Genomic DNA, 20246 nt, shown 5'->3' on the forward strand with positions numbered 1-20246 from the left:
TAAAGACTGCAACTTGACTTATTAATAAACAACTTGAAATATCCTAGAAAACAACAAAAATGAAAAATTTAAAGACTACAATTTTACACATTAATAAATAATTTATTTTTAATAAAACCAAATGTATTTTCAAAATTATAAATTAACTCTACATTCTTATGTTCTATCATTTTTGTTAATAAAAATTGTTCCACCAGACTATGGAAGTATATGTACGTATTTCTTTAAGCAGCATATCAATATCCATTGACTCATTTCCTGCTTCTATGTTTTAAATTAGTACAGCCCACAAACACAATAAACTAATAATCATAAAAAAAGTGAGAGATGAATTTATCTGAACAAATAATTTTTTTGAAGAGTGTTATCAATATAATATAATCAAATTATCTAAGAATTTCATAGATGCGTAAAGAGAATAAATAAAATAATTTTTTAAAAAGAACTCATGATTTATATTTTCACGAACACAAACAAATAATATTAAATGTATGATTTCAACAAAAAAAGAGTTGTAATTATATTAGACATATCAAATTATTTTACCTTGTAAAATCAAATTATGCAAGAATGTCTATCCATTTTCATTATAGATATATCTCCTATAATCTGCAAAATATGATCAAATAAGTTAAAAAATTATCTAGCAAAAGAAGAAAAAGATAAAGCATAATGAGAAAATTGCATTTAATCATAAGTCCTCTTACACATCTAATCATTTTTGACAAAACATAAATAATCCAAAAGGAAATAATATAATAGAACACTACTTCTTAAGCACCTAAAAAAAATAAAGAATAATCAATCTATATAGTGCAAAATCCATTATCTCCATCTCTGGATGATTTCATTTCATCCTATATACAAGAGTCAAGAAAAATAATAACAAATTGTTAGTACTAAAATGAATCTCCATCTTTATGGTTATAAAGAGAATCATAAAGATGACAAACCAAAATATTTATCCAGAAGAAACAAAAAGATGTTTTGACATATTAGCCTTACTTGCTAATTAAAAGTAATATATGAAATTATATTTGAAAAAGATAATGCACCTCAAAGCTTAAAAATATTGTAACATATCTGGCACTAATTCTCTAACCGAAGATGACTACAAAATAACACACAATTTTAGTGCGATTTTATAGTGTTAATATAACCTTCTACATTAAATAATTAAAGGTTATGAATATGAAAGGCTTGAGAGGTTATGAATATGAAAGGTTTGAGAGTTATGAATATTATTAATACTAATTTAAGAATGAAATTTATATAATTAAAGAGGTATAAGTTAAAAAGATGATTTTGCAAGAATTTTTTTTTGAAAGAAATAAGAAAAAATGTCAAGAAAAAGAGAAAAATAAATAAATATGAATGGAGGCCATAGAGAGGTACCACATCACCTTCTCTATGTTCCTCCTTTATATATATATTTGTTAAGTATTTAAGTGATATATAAAAATTTTAGTTGACATAAAAAACTTTAATCTTAAATTAACAATTAAATATATTATAATAATAATAAAATTTATTTATATATACTAGGTGAGACAAAAATTATCAGGTGTCTCCACCACAAAAAAATATTTATTTATTAAAAAAATTAAAGTAGACATAATCTACTCCTACTATACTTTTTTTTTACCCTCCCTAGGAGCTCCCACCCCTTTTTGCTCCCTTGATTACTCGAACTCGCAACCTTTGGGTTGGAAGTGAGGGGTGTTTACCATCCGAGTAACTCCCTCTCTTCTCCTACTATACTATACTGCATATTGAAAAAACAAGAAATATTCTTATCTACACATTAACTTCCCACTTCTATCCTAATCCTTCAGAATTTTTTAAATTCTAAACTAATTATAATTATGATTATAATTATTAAATTAAATTCTTACTAATTAAAGTTCTCAATTATTACATTTAAAAATAGAAATTATTTTCATAATATAAATCTGAAAATATCGGACAAATTTAAATTTGATTTACTTATATACTTTTATTTGAATGTGTGTTAAGTAAAAAAATAAATAAAACAAAAAAAAAAAAGTTTTATAAACCACCTACAACTCCCACTTCTCCATTTATTTTCTCCTCACCATCACATTTCATATTTTTTTCACATGAACGAAGCAATGGACTTTTTCTTTTTAAAATTACTATTTCTGTGATGAATATCACAATATTAGAAAGTATGAATTTGACTAACATAGAAAAATTAAATAATTAATTCATGTTTATTGGTCAAATTAATTAATCAAAATAAATTAATTATATTCATTTATTGATTATTGACTTTAAGAGAAATTAAATAAAAATACAATAATAAACTTACTTAATTTTCTTAAAGAACATGACATCTAATGAGAACAAAAAATAATAATACATTTTTATTAATTTAATTATCTATTTAACAAATATACCTAGGGGTGTTCACGGTTTGAATAAAAACCGATTCAAACCGAAAAATCGAATCATAAAACCGATTTTATTTGGGTTTGGTTTGGTTTGGTTTAATTAGATTTTTGAAAACCGATAGTATTTGATTTGATTATGATTTTATTCGAAAAAACCGAAGAAATAACCGAACCAAACTAATGAATTATATACATATATTTTATTAATATACATACTTAATATATTATTTTTATAAACAATTTTAAAGATCTTATATATGTTTTCATTATAATTACCTTATTGAAAGCAAAAATGCCCAAGGTGAAAATATTTATTTTATTGATTTCATGTATAAGAGTGTTTATGACAATTCTTTGTGGGACTGAAAATGTTAATGTCTCTTTCTTCTAAGCCAATATAGTGAATTTTAAAGCTTTAATCATCATAAATTCAGTGATCGAAAGTTCAATAATTTTAGTTATTCTAACTGTTTTTTTGTTTTGAATGGATTGTTGTCACTTTTTTCATATTTTGAATGAATTTTTTCTTTTATTTTTGTTTATGGTTAATAACCGAATAACCGAACCAAACCAAACCGAAATCGATAACCACAAAACCGATAAATATATATTATATTTGGTTTGATTTTGATAATTTTAAAATCGNTCAAAATGGACAACTAAATAGGGACAACTAAAAAAGGAAATATGAACAAGTAAATAGGGACGGAGGGAGTATTATATTTGGTTTGGTTTTGATAATTTTAAAACCGATTAAGTTGATTTAATTTTAATTTTAATCAATAACCGATTCAAATCGACCCGTGAACACCCCTAAATATACCCATCAAATGACCGGTGAACCAAATCCATAATCACCCTTACGTCTTCCACCCAATCCCGATTTAAAGATGATTTTTTCAAGCAAACTCTAAATTTACTTTCCCTAGGTAGTAAACAAATCCAGTTCTTTTCGGATCAATGGTCTATACCCTACCAAAAAAAATGATTAAGCTACTCTGTAAAACTGTAACCTACCAAATATGATTAGACTCTATTACCACTAATAATTCAATATTTATTGTTAATTTTCTTTTTTTACAGCTGTAAAAACATTAAATGCTCCTTAATAATACGTAAACAAAAGAACATAAGCCAATCCCCTTTTTTCTTGTTCCCGTTTCAGTATTTAACTCTGCTTTTAAAAATTGAAAAAAAATTAAATTCCCTCTCTTTTGTCTTCCTTACCAAAACCAAAAACACCACGCACCCACCCACCCCCTCTCTCTTTTTCGCCTGTGTCACGCAAGGGTCCTTTTGATCAGTCTCTGTTTTTACAGTTTCAAGAATTCAAAGGTCTTTATTCAGGTGAGTGAGTATTTGTGTGATTCTTTTGTTGTGATTGTGAAGAATATGTAAAGGTGAAAATTGTTATTTTTGACTTTAGTAGATGGATTCAGGGGATGGGTCCTCTGTTCCAAGGAGGAGGACTAGACAACAGTTTTTAAAATATTGTGTCGAGTTTATTGAGAAGAGGAACAAGTTGAATAAAAATGGTAATACTAGTCACTCTTCTACTATTTGTTGTGTGGATATTGGAGAGGATGATCATGTGAGTTGTGGGAGGAAAAAAAGAATAAAGGTGGAAGAAAAAAACACATCTTGTGGTGGAGGTGATGCAAGTATGGTGAGAAGTTTGGAAAAAGGAAAAAAGAAGGTGGACAGTGCTAAAAAGAAGTTCAGTCCAGGAACTTGTGAGTCCGTCATGAAAAGGCCTTTCATCCAGGAAATATCAGATTCTGATTCTGATGACGATGACAATGATGATGAAGATGATTCGGAGAAGGAGGAGAGTGATCCTGATGTTGTTTTTATTGGGGATGTTGCTGCAGACTCTATTGTAAATAGTGGATCAGGTTCAGGATCTTGGTCCAATGTGGGCTCTGTTGGGTTAAGGAGTGGTACATTGAATGAAGCAGATGATGTTATTTCATCTACCTCGAGCATGTGTAGGACTAGTGAGCGGCGTAAAACAGAGGAGCACATTGATTTTGAGAAATCAGAGGACTTTGTTGATCCTTTAAAATCACAACAAGAGTTTACAGATACAACAGATTCTTCTGAGTCAGAATCTGAAGCTTCAAGTGATGAGGATAATGATCAGCCCGAAGACAAGGATTACCGGGTGCATGAATCATCAACATCAAGTTCTAGTCAATCAGATGATATAAGAAGTGATTGTGATGATGACTATGATGGAGGAAAGGAATCAGAAAAAGATTATCTGAGTACTCCTACAAAGAATCAAAACAATGAAGAAGGAAAAGGATTTGATGATATCAGAAGTGGTTCTGGTGATGACTATGATGAAAGTAAAGAATCAGAAGATGATGATGATCTTGATCTGAATTGTCTTGCAGAACAGAACAATGAAAAAGGAAAAGGATCTGATTATATCAGAAGTGGTTTTGATAATGACTATGATGGAAGAATGGAATCAGAAGATGATGATTTGTGCTGTTCTACAAAGAAAAAATCCAAGGAAGAAGGAAATAAGGAGTCAAATGGGAGGCTAGTACAAAAGCACAGAGGTCGAGCATATCTTCTTCGGCCACGCTCACTATCCAAGTCCAAAAAGAAATTGTTAAACCATGGAAGTTGTAGTAGACCGGTTCTTCTTAGTGATGACGAAGGGTCTAAATCCTCGTCCTCTGAAGAGGGTTGTGAGGCTGGTGAGTCGGTGCAAAATGCTGTTGTTCAAAAGGAACAAAAGGATGTTGTTCAAAAGGATAGAAAAATTCGGAAGAAGATTCTTAAAGATTCTGAATTTCTGAGGTTTGTTGTTGATTCTATAATAAATGGCGGTGATCATGATAAAATTACTTCTCCTGAAGAGAAGCAACAGGTTCCTGTCAAAGAACCACTTCCTTTAATATTCCGGTTTGAAGACGAGGAGCCTCTCCCCCTGGAGAAACAAGAATGGCAAAAGGAAATTGAAGATCTTTTTGCCGAAATGGACATGTGTACATTAGAATCATGTATTGGCTTCACAAATTCATCTGTTTTGCCAATGCAGGGATCAAAAGTTAGTGACTGTCAGATGGGGAACCACCAACTTGTTCTAGATGAACAAATTGGACTCATTTGTAAAGTTTGTTCACATGTGCATTTGGAGATGAAGTATATCTTCCCTTCTTTTGTAAGTATACGAGTTTTGTTCCTGTCAAGCACGTACCTTTCCAATTAGGAACACAATTTACAAGATCTATTGTTATTACTTTAACAGATTCCATCTTTTATCTTAATGATTGTATGTAGTAGTAGTTTTTGCTCTATTTGTGCATGCCAATTTACAAGATGCTTTTTAGCGGTTAGGATAATTGAGAACGGAAGTGTGCTTGACATAGTGCATGATAAGAATAGGGCCAATGCAACTGGTTCTATGCCTAAGAAAGTTTTAATAAGTTCTTGGATGTGGAACTTTTGACAGTTTGTTACATCCTAATTTTTCTCTTTCAATTAAATGGACATGCTAAAGATTTATAGCAGTAAATGGAATTAGTCGTAAATTAGTGTGTGAGGTTTCTTTTTTTTTTTGAAACTGGTAATGATTATATATATACTTTTTTTAATTTTTTTTACACCATAACAGTGCAAAAGACTATACATAATCCCAACCAAGCTTAGACTACTGCTTCATAAGGATCCTATCATATGAACTAGAGATTCAGCCTCTTCAGCATAGCTTTCTTTACACCAAAAATAAAACAAAAATATGCAATTCATCTTGATTTTCTCCACAAAATTATATTCGTCTTCAAAAACTCTATAGTTCCTCTCCTTCCAAATGGTCCACCATATGCAAGAAGGGACAAGTTTTCACCAATTTTTCTGACTAACTTCCCCATCATTCTGGTTCCAACATTTCAGCAAATCAACACTTGTTGCTGGCATTGACCATCTGATTCCTACCATGTTCAAGAATAGTTGCCATAATTGTCCAGTAACAGGACAATGAATGAATAGATAACTATTATTTTCCCAGCAGCTCCACACAAAAAGCATCTAGAACACAGTTGGAATCCACTTCTTTGAAGTTTATCCTGTGTGACAAGCATTTCTTGCTATTATTAGCCAAGAAAAGCATACCACCTTAGAAGGAGCCTTCATCTTCCAAATGGATCTCCATGGCTACTAATTAGTTGACTGTCTGTGCCTAATCAGAATGTTATAAGCTGAGTTTACAGCACAAGTTCCTTTACTAGTGGGCTTCCATATAAGTGAATCTTCAGTGTCTTTGAACCCTTGGAATCATTCCAAGGTCTTGAAAAATTCAACAACTCTTTCCAACTCCCCATCATGCAGTAGCCTTCTAAAAGTAATATTCCATCCGTGTACTCCTTTTGCTGATTCCAGACTAATGTCTGGCATAGTTTCTTATTCATACAGTTGTATTTATACTTGATACCCCTGGTTACATATTCCTTTTCATTCCTTACATTTGATTTTATAAACTCTGCTCTCCAATTTATCTTTTGTTCACTCTTAAATTCTTTGACTTGTGTTATCTGCAGGCTGACAGAACCCGAGGGAGGTATGGAAGAAAGTATTTTGGAGATTCATCATCGCTCTTGGATGCTGGCGGCTTTAGATATTATGATTCTTCTGCAGTTCATGATTCTGCTATTTATATGGAAGGAACTGTGTGGGATTTAGTCCCCATGAATGCCAAAACAACAATGTACCCTCATCAGCGTGAAGGATTTGAGTTTATGTGGAAGAATATTGCTGGAGACATAATCCTTGAAAATCTCAGGGAGCCTCTATCTGGTAGTAGGGGAGGATGCATAATCTCGCATCCACCTGGCACTGGAAAAACCCGTCTGACCATAGTCTTTCTTCAGGCATTTCTGAAGCAGTTCCCAAAGTGTAGGCCTGTGATCATAGCTCCATCCAATTTGCTTCTTAACTGGGAAGCTGAGTTCAAGAAATGGGAGGTGGACATTCCCTTCCACAACTTGAACAGCAAAGGTTTCTCTTTCGAGGAAGATGAAGCTACTGTTAGTGTCTTCCACTGTTTATCACGTGCTGGAAAAAGAGATCCACAGCTTATACGCATGGTGAAGCTAAGATCCTGGGCTAAAAGTAAGAGTGTCTTGGGAATTAGCTATGACTTGTTCAGGATTCTGACGGGAGAAGATGGGGATGGTTACGCCAAAGAGATTAGAGAAATACTTCTCAAATTACCTGGTCTTCTGGTCCTTGAAGAAGGGCACACTGCTAGGAATGATCAAAGTCTTATGTGGCAAGCTTTGAACAAGGTTGAAACAGAGAAGCGTATACTTTTGTCTGGAACTCCCTTCCAGAATAATATCAAAGAGCTGTACAACACCCTCTCTGTAGTTAGTCCAAAATTTGCTGCAGATTTGGAGCATAAATGGACGTCTCTTAGCAGTTGCATTGACAAGAATGTCCGTGCCTTGGAAGAGCTTAGGGATATGATTGCACCACTAGTTCATAGATGTGGTGAAAATGTAAAGAAGGAAAGCCTTCCGGGTATAAGGGACACTGTGATACACTTGAAACCCACAGATTTGCAGAAGAAGCTGCTTAAGATAATTCCTGAGAACCCAGGCTCCTTTTACAACCAAAATGCGGTGTCTCTGATCTCTGTTCACCCTTCATTAGTGGCAAATAGGAGTGAGTTCTCTGACTTAGAAAGCCAGTTAAAAGAAAGAGGATGTCGATTGGATCCAAATGCTGGAGTAAAAATGAAATTTGCTGTTGAACTGATCAGACTTTGTGATGGCTTGAATGAGAGGGTTATAATATTCAGCCAGTTACTTGATCCTCTAAAGCTGATCAAGGAGCAACTCAATTCTCTCTTCAACTGGACTATAGGCCGAGAGATTCTCTATATAGATGGTAAACTTGATGTAAAGCAGCGGCAGATATCAATAAACTCTCTGAATGACCCTAAGAGTGATGTAAAAGTGCTTCTTGCATCAATAAAAGCATGTTCAGAAGGGATAAGTCTTGTAGGGGCTTCAAGAGTGGTTTTGCTTGACGTTCTCTGGAATCCCTCAGTAGAACAGCAAGCCATCAGTCGAGCTTACAGGAATGGTCAGACTAGAGTTGTGCATGTTTACTGTCCAGTGACATCAAAATGGGAAGTTGACAAGATCGAACAGCAGACGAGGAAAAAGTATCATTCTGATGTGCTTTTGTCTAGGAATGAAGTGAATACTTGCCAGATGAATCCTTCATATTCTCTGTCAGATGATAACATACTAGAAGCCATGGTTCAGCATGAGAGTCTTTGTCATATATTTGAAAAACTATCTCATGCACCACGTGTGGTGCCTACGACATGCTTCCCTGCACGATGAAGGTATGCTTTCTTCTCGTTTGCTGGTACATGAAGCAACCAGACTTGTTTACTGTATTTTTTTAACTGTCTGTTTTTGAAAAAATGGCTCAAACCTTTATCTCTTTTTTGTCAGATCACTTGGAGCTTTTTTTTTGGTTGCAAATTGATGAAACCTGTTATGACATAATTTTTTATGCCAACCTACTGTGAGGTGCGCTTTATGACAGGTATACTATCATACAATCAGTAAGATTTTTTCTGAAGATGCTAAATGATGTATTCACAAGTACTACTGTAATTGTTTCCTTGTTAATGATATTACCAATGAATGATCCCAGGACACCAGAAAACTTCATTAGTAACTAGTGCCTTTCCTTTGTCGATAAGCAAACTAGTTATAATTCGTATTACTATTATTAACTGGAGACACTCTTAACCAAATTATGACTATTATATGTTCATTTGATACTACTACATTGCAATTGAGTTGTTTATACTGAATACAAACATTACAAAATGCTGCGTTTTAGACATGAAAGAAGTTCTTTTTAAATTACAGTTTTATCTTTTACTTATTCCTTTCCTTCTGGTTTCAGGCTTTTTGATGCAGTTCTACAGTTTTTATGTGCAGATTCACACCTGGTTAAGCTGATTATAGTTGCAGATACGAGTTTTCATCAACCAGAAGATGTTCTTGTAACTGTATAAACTATGGTTTTGCCTGTCATTTTCTTTTGTTCCGGAGCTGTGAAAAGTCTTTTGCTCCTTTATCTGTGAAGCATATCCATAACACAGTTGTATTTGGCTCAAGCCTCTTGGTATATATATATAAATATATATATATGTTTCAAGTTGAAGATAGTAGTAATGAGTCAATTCTGTGATGGAAAATTGGAATTATAGTATAAATAATCTTCACATTATCAAGTAATCATAATGTGTTGTAGCAGGTATCATATCTTATTTTCAGGATATTAAGAAACACCTACAACGAGTAATCGTATAAAAGTTTTATATTATGGAAGTGAAAGCCCCCTTACATAGAACTGATTTTTTTTTTTGTATCAACATGAAGAATGTGAAGTAGTTGCACTTAGAAACAGTTATGTCCATAAACCAAAAAAAGATTGGTAAAAATTATATACATATCAATCTTGTTAGAAAACAGAAAAGACACGCGCTATATGTTTTTTCCCTCAGCTATATGATGAATTGAAGTGGAATCAAGATTTTCTGCCCACCACATTCAAGATCACACATAGTATATGCATTTACAATTTACACATTGTTGTGGTTTCCTTCAAACCAAGTGCAAGTACTTGTCAAAGTCAGATAAGTACTGTGCTAATGAAGTAGTATCATGTTCAATATTACTCTGATCTATTCTTGAAATGGGATTTTCATTAGGTACAGGTCTAATGATTGATCGAGGAGATCTTGGCGGAGATGCAAAAAGCATAGAGGTTTCCAGGATTTGACGACTAATGCTTTCTTGATGAAGTAAGAGTCGTTGTGCACGGAGAGCTGTGATGTATAAACCAGCAGCCAAGAAAACTGTCAATAGGCCAAAAATTCCAGCAGCAGAGAATAACCCCTGTCCAAGTACTAAACAACTTTCTCTTGGTGTTTCCCAGTGTCTTAGGTGTCCAGACTCAACACTTAGCCCTATTAGTAATAATATCTCCCCAACAGCAAATGAAACCCTGTTTAAGATTGAAACACAGCATGCATGCATTAATTAAATACTCTTGTAAAGCATAAGCTATATCCATGTACAACATAACAAAACTATAGTCCATAGAGGCGGATCGTCCGAAATTTTGGATTTATGGGTTCTAGTGTTCTACATTCTAAACAAGACAGTTTATTGAGTTTGAATACAAAATATTTATACATATTAACTAAATGTTTATAAATATTTATACATATTGAATACAAAATATTTATAAATATTTACTTAGTTTTGAATACAAAATTGAATTCAAAACCAATTTATAACCAAAGATTTGCGCACCCCTACTTTGGGCCAAGGCCCAAGAGAGGATGGATGTATGGGGCTACCCTTCAACTTTTTTGTACCCGTGGAAGAAAAGAGTTAATCCCCTTTTAACTTTTACACTTTTAAATGATACAAATAACATACAAGACTCCTTACTATACGTCTAAATAAATTAGACATGCCATACATTTTCTTGGAAGATTATTTATCGACGATGACAATTACTAAAAAAGAAAAGGTGTCATATACGTACCAGGTAGAAACAAAGAAGAAGCCAGCTTGCCAAACAAGAGTTTTGACAGATGGGGAATGAGGATCCCAATAAAGTACATGAGGAGGAGTTGTTTTGCTCACAACAATCAACAAGTAAGTGTGCTCAATTACCATAGCAATTGCCAGAACAAAAAATGCAGCACTAGCACACAACAAAGGTGTCTTCCCACTACCACTATATGTGCATTCATCTTTACCTCTCATTGTCACCTACAAACCTCAATCACATAAGTCAACATTTATTCACACTTCTAAACTGTTAGTGAATATAAGTTAAATTTAAACAAAAAAAAATTGTATATATTTTTGAGGAAAAACTATAGTCTAACTTAATTCTACATATTGACAATAATGTAAACAAATTTTTAACAACTATTAGTTCATCTGAAAGATAACTATATGTAACATGTCCAAAAAATGCGTGATTTTATTAACTTGGAACATTAAGCTAATAGTTTCCCTCTACAACACGTTAAAATACACTAATAACGTAAAAATTCTTTATTAAAACGTACCTGAGAACGCGTAGCCTCAGCAATGAGGGAGAGAATGAAGCAAAAGAGGCCAAGAAGTATTGACAAAACCATAAGAAATGCACCCATTTTGCTACCTAAATTGGTGCTAGGGCGACTTGGTTCAAGATCAGCATGAGTCACAGCCATTGTGCAACAATAGGAAAACAAATTTGAATTGAAGAAAAAATAAATATACAACTTTAATTTCACAATTACCCATAAAGAGAATAAGAGTTTTAGAATTACTTGGAACAAAGGTTGCTTAAAGGCCAAATATTCTTTTGTTCTTGTTCTTTCTATTTAAGTTTTCACACATAAGGTTGTTATTATTCAAAGCTTTTTAAGCTTAATCTAAATACAAAAAAAGTGATACCAATTTTATTCAGCTTAGTTAAAGCTATACCCTAAAAGATTAACCTTTTATTCTTGATCTAAGAAAGGGAAAAAACATATTAGCTAGTGTAAAAAAGCTTTCTTTCAAAACGATTCATTATATTATACAATAAAGGACTTTAGGTAAGTACTAGTGCAAAATTTTGAATTACTTTTTATCATTTGTCGACCAAGATACATGTATAAAAAAAAAAATAGCACGAGGAGGCATCTTATTTTTATTTCTTTACCAACTTTTGCACTCAAGGAATAATTTATCAAGTTCTTTGTCATAATGAATATTAAAATGTTGAATTAAAAAACATTTGAAACTCTTAACGTCTTCTCCACGTTTCTTTTGGTGGACAATATTTGTCTATTGAGAGGATGGTTTAAATTTATATACGTACTACTTATTGAATAAAATGTTAGCATCTTCAAACATCGTGTGAACTTGTAAATAAAGAATATGAAGCCTTAAAAGGCTATTGCCTGATTATAATTTATAGGGCATATGGAAAAACTTTCGATAAGAGATAGACAGACGGTAGGGAATCCAATTATACGATAGCTGTTCACAGGTCACGTAGCTATTTTTTATTTTCTTTGAATGTTGGCTCTTTAGAAAACATAAAATATTAAATATCCTCATTTATTTTACATCACGTAGCCATTCTTAATTTTCTTTGATTGAACGTTGGCTCTTTAGAAAACATAAAATATTTAATATCCTTATTTATTTTACATCACGTAGCTATTCTTAATTTTCTTTGATTGAATGTTGGCTCTTTAGAAAATATAAAATATTAAATATCCTCATTTATTTTACATCGTCCTTAGTGCACTAGCACTTGGAATTGCAGATTCCCTATTAAGATATTCAACATATGACCGATGAAGAACTCCCAAAGGTCGAGATAAATTCAATATTTAGAATTAGTAAATACCTATTGGTTAATTTATATGTGCGCTCACGTGTATATATATATATAGGGAGAAATTATATATATATACACGTGAGCGCACATATTGGACTCATCAAATTGATCTATCTTTTCTTTGTCTTTTTAATTTTTGGATAAGAGATTTGACCTATTAATTAACAATATGAAATTGTGGTTCATGTTATAATGGATGGAGGTGTATATATAGATATGTATATTTGAAAAGTCATGAGTAACTATATAATTCGTGCACGTACAGTTTGCTTAATAAGGTGAAACAGTTTGTCAGATTATTCAACTCCTAAAAAGGGCCTATAGCTTAACACATTATTCTTTCTTTGGCACTTTGCAGAGATGTGGATCCATATATTGCATCATTTTTCATTTTGAGGTATGTTCGATCCACTTCAATAATATTCACCAATAGTTAGATCTACTTCAAGTATATAAGACATTAATCTTATGTACTTGTTACATTTGAAACTTATTTTATTAATGTGATTATGCGTGCACATTTTCCTCATGAATCACAAGATTGGTACTATGAAAACAATAATTTAAAAGAAAATATTTATATCCAATGGAAAATGGTTCCCGATAGTTTTAATACAAATGATATTAAGATTTCAGATGAGATATATGGACCTCATGAGTCCCACGGATCCCACCTCATAGAGTATTCTGTGGAGAACTGGTGGTGAATAAGCGCTCATCCAGTTATTCTGTACTTTCTAGGTCAATCAATCAACAGTCCTCCAATTATTTCTCGAATGTTATAATAAACACTCGTATTGTCCTGGATTGACAAAAAGAGTTGTACACCGGTAGAAACATTGGACATTGCATTGCATCATATATGATTATTTTACTTTGCGTTGCTTCTTATTGACTATCGATTGCTACAATCTTAACATTCTTTCTTATGATATAGTTATTAAACCTTGCTCCTGGGGCCTATAATGCCTATTGAATACTCATGTTTTTGTGCTAATACTATTCGTTGTTGTTGCATCCTTGTTGATGCAGATCCTGGGATTAACGTTCTACGGTGATTCTGACTCGTCCAAGGCCATTTATACTTCAAAACTTTAGTGAGCCACCCACATTCGGAGCGAAGCCTAGCTTCTACTATCATTTTATTTGTCTAATTTCCAAACAATTGTATATTTGAAACAGTGTTGTGTTCTGAATCAGTAAGTCTTGGTGTAGTTTCATTTGTGCATATTCGTATTTCTAGAATTATGAAATGTTTGGGTTTTAAAATTATTTGTCTTATTCAGTATTTTAAAAAACTCTGTTGAGACTCGCCTGGAGCGGAGCTCTATCAAAACTCCCCGAGACTCAAGTGTGGGGCTTAGTTCTGTAAGACTTACGCCGTAAGCGCCTGACTGTCACTACAAGAAAAGGGTGAATTACATGGGGATTTTCTGGGGATCAGTATGAAAATTTACAGGAAAATAAGTTTCATGCGGATTTTCATACTAATCCCTAGGAAAATCCCCATGTAATTCACACTTTTCCTGTAGTGTGTACACCCTAAGCTCGCCAAACGCCCAACGCTCGGGGATCGTCTAACAGATCTTCCACAAATTATGTGTTAAAATCTTTAGTTAACATTGTTGACCCTCATAATTCTTGCATAAGTGAATGATACTTAATACTTTTTTAATCTATAGAGATACAAAGATTGAGAGTAACTCAAATAACAAGTTGTAGTATCACATCTTTACTATTTGGTAACACTCTGAATGTGATCATATATTACGTAACATTTCTTGTAAAAATACATAGTGAAATTTTACTTTTCACTTATCATTGGTCTTCATGGTTTTGTCATATGTCTCAAAATTATCATATTTTATTTACCTATCTGAAAGTAATTTTTATTTTTATTCATAATGGAATGATATTTTTATTATAATACTAGTAAGTATATTAATTATTTTCTTTTATGGGGTTAAATTGTATAGTATGATAAAAAAAATATTTTTAGGAATAATGTTTCTTTTATTAATAGAAAGTTAAGTTATTAGATTATATATATTTGTATAGTCATGTTAGAAGTTTTATTTTCTATTGAGTTTCCTGGTTCCAGCTCCTCTCCATTTTCCCCAAGTTCTTGCTTGGATGTGAGGCACATGAAATAGGTAAAAATTAATGACTAAGATTTGATTGATTATAATAAGATTTTAATTATAATTTAGATAATTAATATTTCATAAAAATAGTAATGCCGCAATCATACCTGGAGTATATATTATCTTTTCCATAAATATATTATAAAAAAAAATCTCTTTTTCTAATTTTTTTCCTGCTATTATCATCTGTTTTTGTTCTAAATATGTTAAATATTTTCTATTTTTATATTTTTTTTCTGCGAGTATTTTAGCTATTAATTATGTGATAACCAATTTTGAAGAGAAAGATCAAAATTGCAATCTAACACCCAATTAAAAAAAAAAAACAGAACGTAAATACTCGTAGAGAAAAAAGAAAAGAAAAAAAGAGATTTTCTTTTATAATATATTTATGGACAAGATAATATATACTCCAGGTATGATTGTGACATTACTATATTTATGAAATATTAATTATCTAAATTATAATTAGAATCTTATTTTAATCAATAAAATGTTAGCCATTAATTCTTACGTATGCCATGTGTCTCACATCCAAGCATGAACTTGGGGAAAATGGAGAGGAGCCGGATCCGAGTTTCCTTAATCATGTTTGTAATTAGGGAAAAGGTAGAAGTACCTCCCTAGACTATGACCCAAATCTCAGAGACACACCTTAACTAAACTAAGGTCCTATTACCCCCCTGAACTCATTTTTTTTTTTGTAATTTTGTACACCTTTTTGGCTTACGTGGCATCCAAATATCTCCCACGCGCCTCAACTGTGTGGAGTCACGGGGTGTGCCACATAAACCAAAAGGTGTCCAAAATTACAAAAAAATGAGTTCTGGGGGGGGGGGGGGTAATAGGACCTTAGTTTAGTTAATGTGTGTCTTTAGGATTTCCGTCATAGTCTAGGGGGTACTTGTGTCTTCTCTTTCAAAGTATTGATGCATTTTTAAAAAAATAATTTTGTGTTATTATATTATTATACTATATTTTAAATTAAAAATTTAAAGATCCATAGGGCTTATGCCCCACGTCTCAAGGCTTATGCCTCGCCCAATACTAAGTAAAACGCTCCGCCCTCACGCTTCCACCTTTTAAAACACTGGTCTTATTATTTATTTTTTTTGTAATTATTTATAATGTTTCTATGTTCTCACATAATAATTTAGAATATAAGGTATGAAATAGATCAATTTTCCCCTACCTTGTGATGGTGATTGAGAATTTGTCTATTTTGATTTCCAAACACTTGTATAGTTGAAACAGTGTTGTGTTCTGAGTCAATAAGTCTTGGTGTAGTTTCATTTGTGCATATTCGTATTTCTAGATTTATGAAACGTTTGGGTTTTAAAATTATTTATCTTATTATTTATTTTTTGATATGCTGACATTGAGATTTGATCTCGGGACGTTTACCTGCTCCGATACCATGTTGAAGTGTATGACCATCACATCTAAAGATATAAGTTGTTAGAGAGAGCACACTTTTTAGTGAATTATATTCTCACCAATTGATAGATGATAAAAGAGAAAATGGTCTAAAGCCCCCCCAACCTATACCCAAAATTCCAACTACACACTCCAACTTCACGGGTGTCGTATTACCCCCCCGAACTTCATATTTCTCTATTTACTACACACATAAGTGTTGCCTTGTCCACATAAATCAAATATATTGTCCGACGTGATTGCACGCGCCGGGTCCCCTACCCAATTCAACTCCCAACTCTTGTTTTTTCTTCATTCCCTCCAAAAGATGTAAAAACACAAAAATCATCTCCTTTCTGCGTATTTTCACGGGTTTCATTTTCATCTCCTTCTCCATTTGCATATGCGTTTTGGTGATAATCGAAGGCTTTTTCTGCGTATTTTCAACTTGATTTCGTAGTTTATCAACTGATTTAGTAAAATGTTAGTTCTTTATCCCTTATTTCGATTTTGTGCTTTATCAACTGATTTAGGGTTTCTGTTGATTCGTGAAATTAAGAGCAACATTGTGTGAAATATTATGTGTGGCTTACCATTATAGTGTTAGGTATTCATTTACACCATATTAGACCACAAATTTCATGAAATTAGGTTTTTCCCTTTCTCGTCTAAGTCGCCTAATTTTGTATTTATGTTCATCTTAGTATTATGTTCATGGAGTGTTGCATTTATGTTCGTCTTAGTATTATGTTCATAGAGAAGCTAATGCTACTATGTTGTATTATGTTCGTCTTAGTATTATGTTCAATTTGCTACAATGATACTATGTTTATAAGTACTATTTTATTTTTTTATTGCCTTCAGGTAAGAGATGTATGTGTTTACTTTGATTACTCTAAGGTGGTTCCATGGTGGGGTGTTAGATTTAAGTATAGGGGAACCAATATATAATGGTGAAAAAATTACAGAATTTTTGGATGTTGATGTAGATAAAATATCATATTTTGAGTTGAGAGACTATATTAGAGAATTGGGATATAGTACAACTTGCACCTTTAGTGTTAAAGCTCATACCAGTGGCATTTTGATAGATGTTGATAATGATAAAGATATTTTAGACATGATGTGTTCCTTGGAAGATGTGGATGTAGTGGAGGTATTTGTTAAGCATTTGGTTGATGAGCCAATTATGGGGGATTCAACTTTTAATACAAGGCCTAGTGAGAGTGAAAACTTAAACTTTGGGTTAGGTGAAAACTATTTAAACAGTGAGGACCCTTTTGCTATTTTTTCAACCTCACCTCCTTTCACTACCACACCTCTTTTCAAAACTGCAGATGGTGCTACTGTAGATGTTGTAGGAGATGATGATATAGATGTTGGTCTTGCTGGACCTGATTTCTCAGAAGAAGAAGTAGAGGGTTCTGATTATTCAACTGAGGATAGTGTTGAGTCTGAAGCTGAATTAGTTGGAGATGATGATGAGGAAGAGTATGATAGTGATGTACATGAGGAGGTCAGGGAGTTGAGGGATGAAAAATGAACTTTTCAAAGGAGGAAAAGAAGGGAAAAAGTACCAGTTGACAATGAAGAGGTACCAGTAGGTGAAGCTGGACCAGATCTAGGTTTTGATGAAACTGGAACAAGTAAAGTAAGTCATGAAGGAAGGCTAGGAGGTGATGAGCCTTACTTTGGAAGTTCTGATGAGGATAGTTTTGAGTTAGATGAAGATGAGTGTTGTGATGATGATGACCATGAATCTGGTAGAGCAAGAAGGGTAAAGTTGTCAAGAAAAAGGAGGACAACAACTCAAAAAATTATTCATGATCCTACTGCAAAGAAAGTTGTGTGGCAGTTGGACATGGTGTTTAAGGATGTGAAAGAATTTAGACAAGCAGTAACTAAATATGCAGTTAGAAGGAGGGTTCAGGTGGAGAAGTAGGTGAGAAGCAAAGATGGTTGTCCATGACTTTTGTTTGGATGTCTTGACAAGACAACAAATAATTTCATGATAAAAACTTACAATCCAAAGCATACTTGCAACAAGACAACTAGAAATTACTTATGCAATGCAAAGTTTTTATTTGAAGCCTTCAGAGAAAGAACAACTGAGTAACCAAACATAAGAGACTTCAAGTTGCAGGATATGATTATGAAAAAGTTTAAACTTTATGTTGGCAAGATCACTGTGAGAAGAGCAAGAGCTAAAATGTTGAAAGATATAATGGTTGACCATGTTGTGGAATTTGGAAGAATACTTGACTACAAGAATGAAGTGTTGAGGACCAATCTAGGGACCAATTGTGTTGTAAAAGTTGGTGAACCTGATGCAGAAGACAAAACGATATTTCAGAGTTTTTACATCTGTTTTGATGCTTTAAGGAAGGCATGGATACATTGTAGGAAGTGCATAGGCTTAGATGGTTGTTTCCTTAAAGGTGTTTGTAAAGGCCAACTGTTAGTTGTTGTGGCCAATGATGGTAATAATTAGATGCTACCACTTGCTTGGAAGTAGTTGAAAAGGAGAATAAGAACTCATGGACCATGTTTGTCAAGTGCATAAGGGATGATCTGGGACTAGGAGATGGTGAAGGTCTCACCTTGATTACAGATATGCAGAAGCTATGTGAACTTATTTTGTAATTTTGCAATTTATGTATGTAATTGTGACCTAATTATCATCTATTGTAGATAATGTATGCATCAATTACAAATGTATTACCTAAGTGTGAACAAAGAATGTGTGCTAGGCACATATTAGCTAACTGGCTAAGGATTGGAGGGGTCTTCAAAGAAGACAACAATTTTGGAAGGTAGCTAAGAGTACATTTGAGTCTCAATTAAGGAAAAATATAGAGAAGATGAAGTTGTTAGGTCCAGATAAAATGATGGATGACTTAATGTACTACAACATTAATTATTGGTGCAAAGTTTACTTCAATACTGAAGTGAAGTGTGGCTCTGTAGAAAACAACATGTCTGAGTGTTTTAATGCATTGATCTTGGCTGCTAGACACAAGACCATCATTACTATGCTTGAAGAAATAAGAGTGAAGATGATGACAAGAATAGCCAAATTAAGGGAGTTCCCAAGTACTTGGAAGTGTAATTTCTCTCCAATGGCTCTGAAGGTTTTAGAGGAGAACATTAGTAGGTCTATGGACTGTACCATTGGGTTTAATGGAGTTGCTGGATTTGAAGTGAAAGAAGGGCTTCGTCAGCACAAAGTGGATATTGCTAGGAGAAATTGTAGTTGTAGGGTGTGGCAGTTAAGGGGCATACCATGTCCACATACTGTGAATGCATTATACTTTAAGAAGTTTTCTCTTTATGACTATATAGACAACTGCTACAGTAAGAAAACTTACTTGAGGACTTATGCGAATGTTATTGAACCACTCACAAACATGAAAATGTTGCCAGTTTCTACAAACCCTACCATTGAGCCATCAGAAATCACAAACATGTTTGGTAGGCCACCTAAGTCTAGAAGGAAAGAAGCTGAAGAAACTAAGAAATCTGGGAAGCTTCCTAGGACTGGACTTGCAATGACCTAGTATATGCCATGTTAGAGGCCATAACAAGAGAGGGTGTCTTCAAAGAGAAGGTGTTGAGTCATCAACAAGACATAGTGCACCATCACCTACTGCATCAGTAAGGGCAAAACCAACAGGTTCAGGTAGGGAAAAAGGCAAACCAAAGATAATATTTGAACTTGTTTTGCTTTTTCTTAATTTATGACTTACCTTTTCTCTTATATGTATAGAAAACTCCATCAGCACCATCAGAAGGTGAGCCTCCACTAAAAAGAGGAAGACGAAGACAA

General features: G+C 33.1%; 3 protein-coding genes across 3 annotated transcripts; 2 read left to right on the plus strand and 1 right to left on the minus strand.

Annotated features, from left to right (window-relative positions):
* The first annotated feature begins 3843 nt into the window (after positions 1 to 3843).
* LOC125844648 (SNF2 domain-containing protein CLASSY 4-like) lies at positions 3844 to 8782 on the plus strand. The gene is made up of 3 exons (XM_049523966.1): positions 3844 to 4681; positions 4838 to 5592; positions 6968 to 8782. Exons 1-3 carry the CDS (start codon positions 3844 to 3846, stop codon positions 8780 to 8782), a joined length of 3408 nt encoding a protein of 1135 aa, XP_049379923.1.
* A 1038-nt stretch (positions 8783 to 9820) lies between these two features.
* Positions 9821 to 11736, minus strand: LOC125842743 (uncharacterized). The gene is made up of 3 exons (XM_049522064.1): positions 11551 to 11736; positions 11016 to 11245; positions 9821 to 10466 (listed from the first exon to the last, which is right to left on the minus strand). The coding sequence occupies exons 1-3, from the start codon at positions 11695 to 11697 to the stop codon at positions 10064 to 10066; spliced, it is 780 nt and encodes a 259-aa protein (XP_049378021.1). The 5' UTR covers positions 11698 to 11736; the 3' UTR covers positions 9821 to 10063.
* Positions 11737 to 18572: 6836 nt separating this feature from the next.
* LOC125853564 (uncharacterized) lies at positions 18573 to 19977 on the plus strand. The gene is made up of 2 exons (XM_049533283.1): positions 18573 to 18900; positions 19388 to 19977. The coding sequence occupies exons 1-2, from the start codon at positions 18573 to 18575 to the stop codon at positions 19975 to 19977; spliced, it is 918 nt and encodes a 305-aa protein (XP_049389240.1).
* Positions 19978 to 20246: the final 269 nt, after the last annotated feature.

This window comes from Solanum stenotomum, chromosome 1 (assembly GCF_019186545.1).
Source record: "Solanum stenotomum isolate F172 chromosome 1, ASM1918654v1, whole genome shotgun sequence".
NCBI lineage: Eukaryota > Viridiplantae > Streptophyta > Magnoliopsida > Solanales > Solanaceae > Solanum > Solanum stenotomum.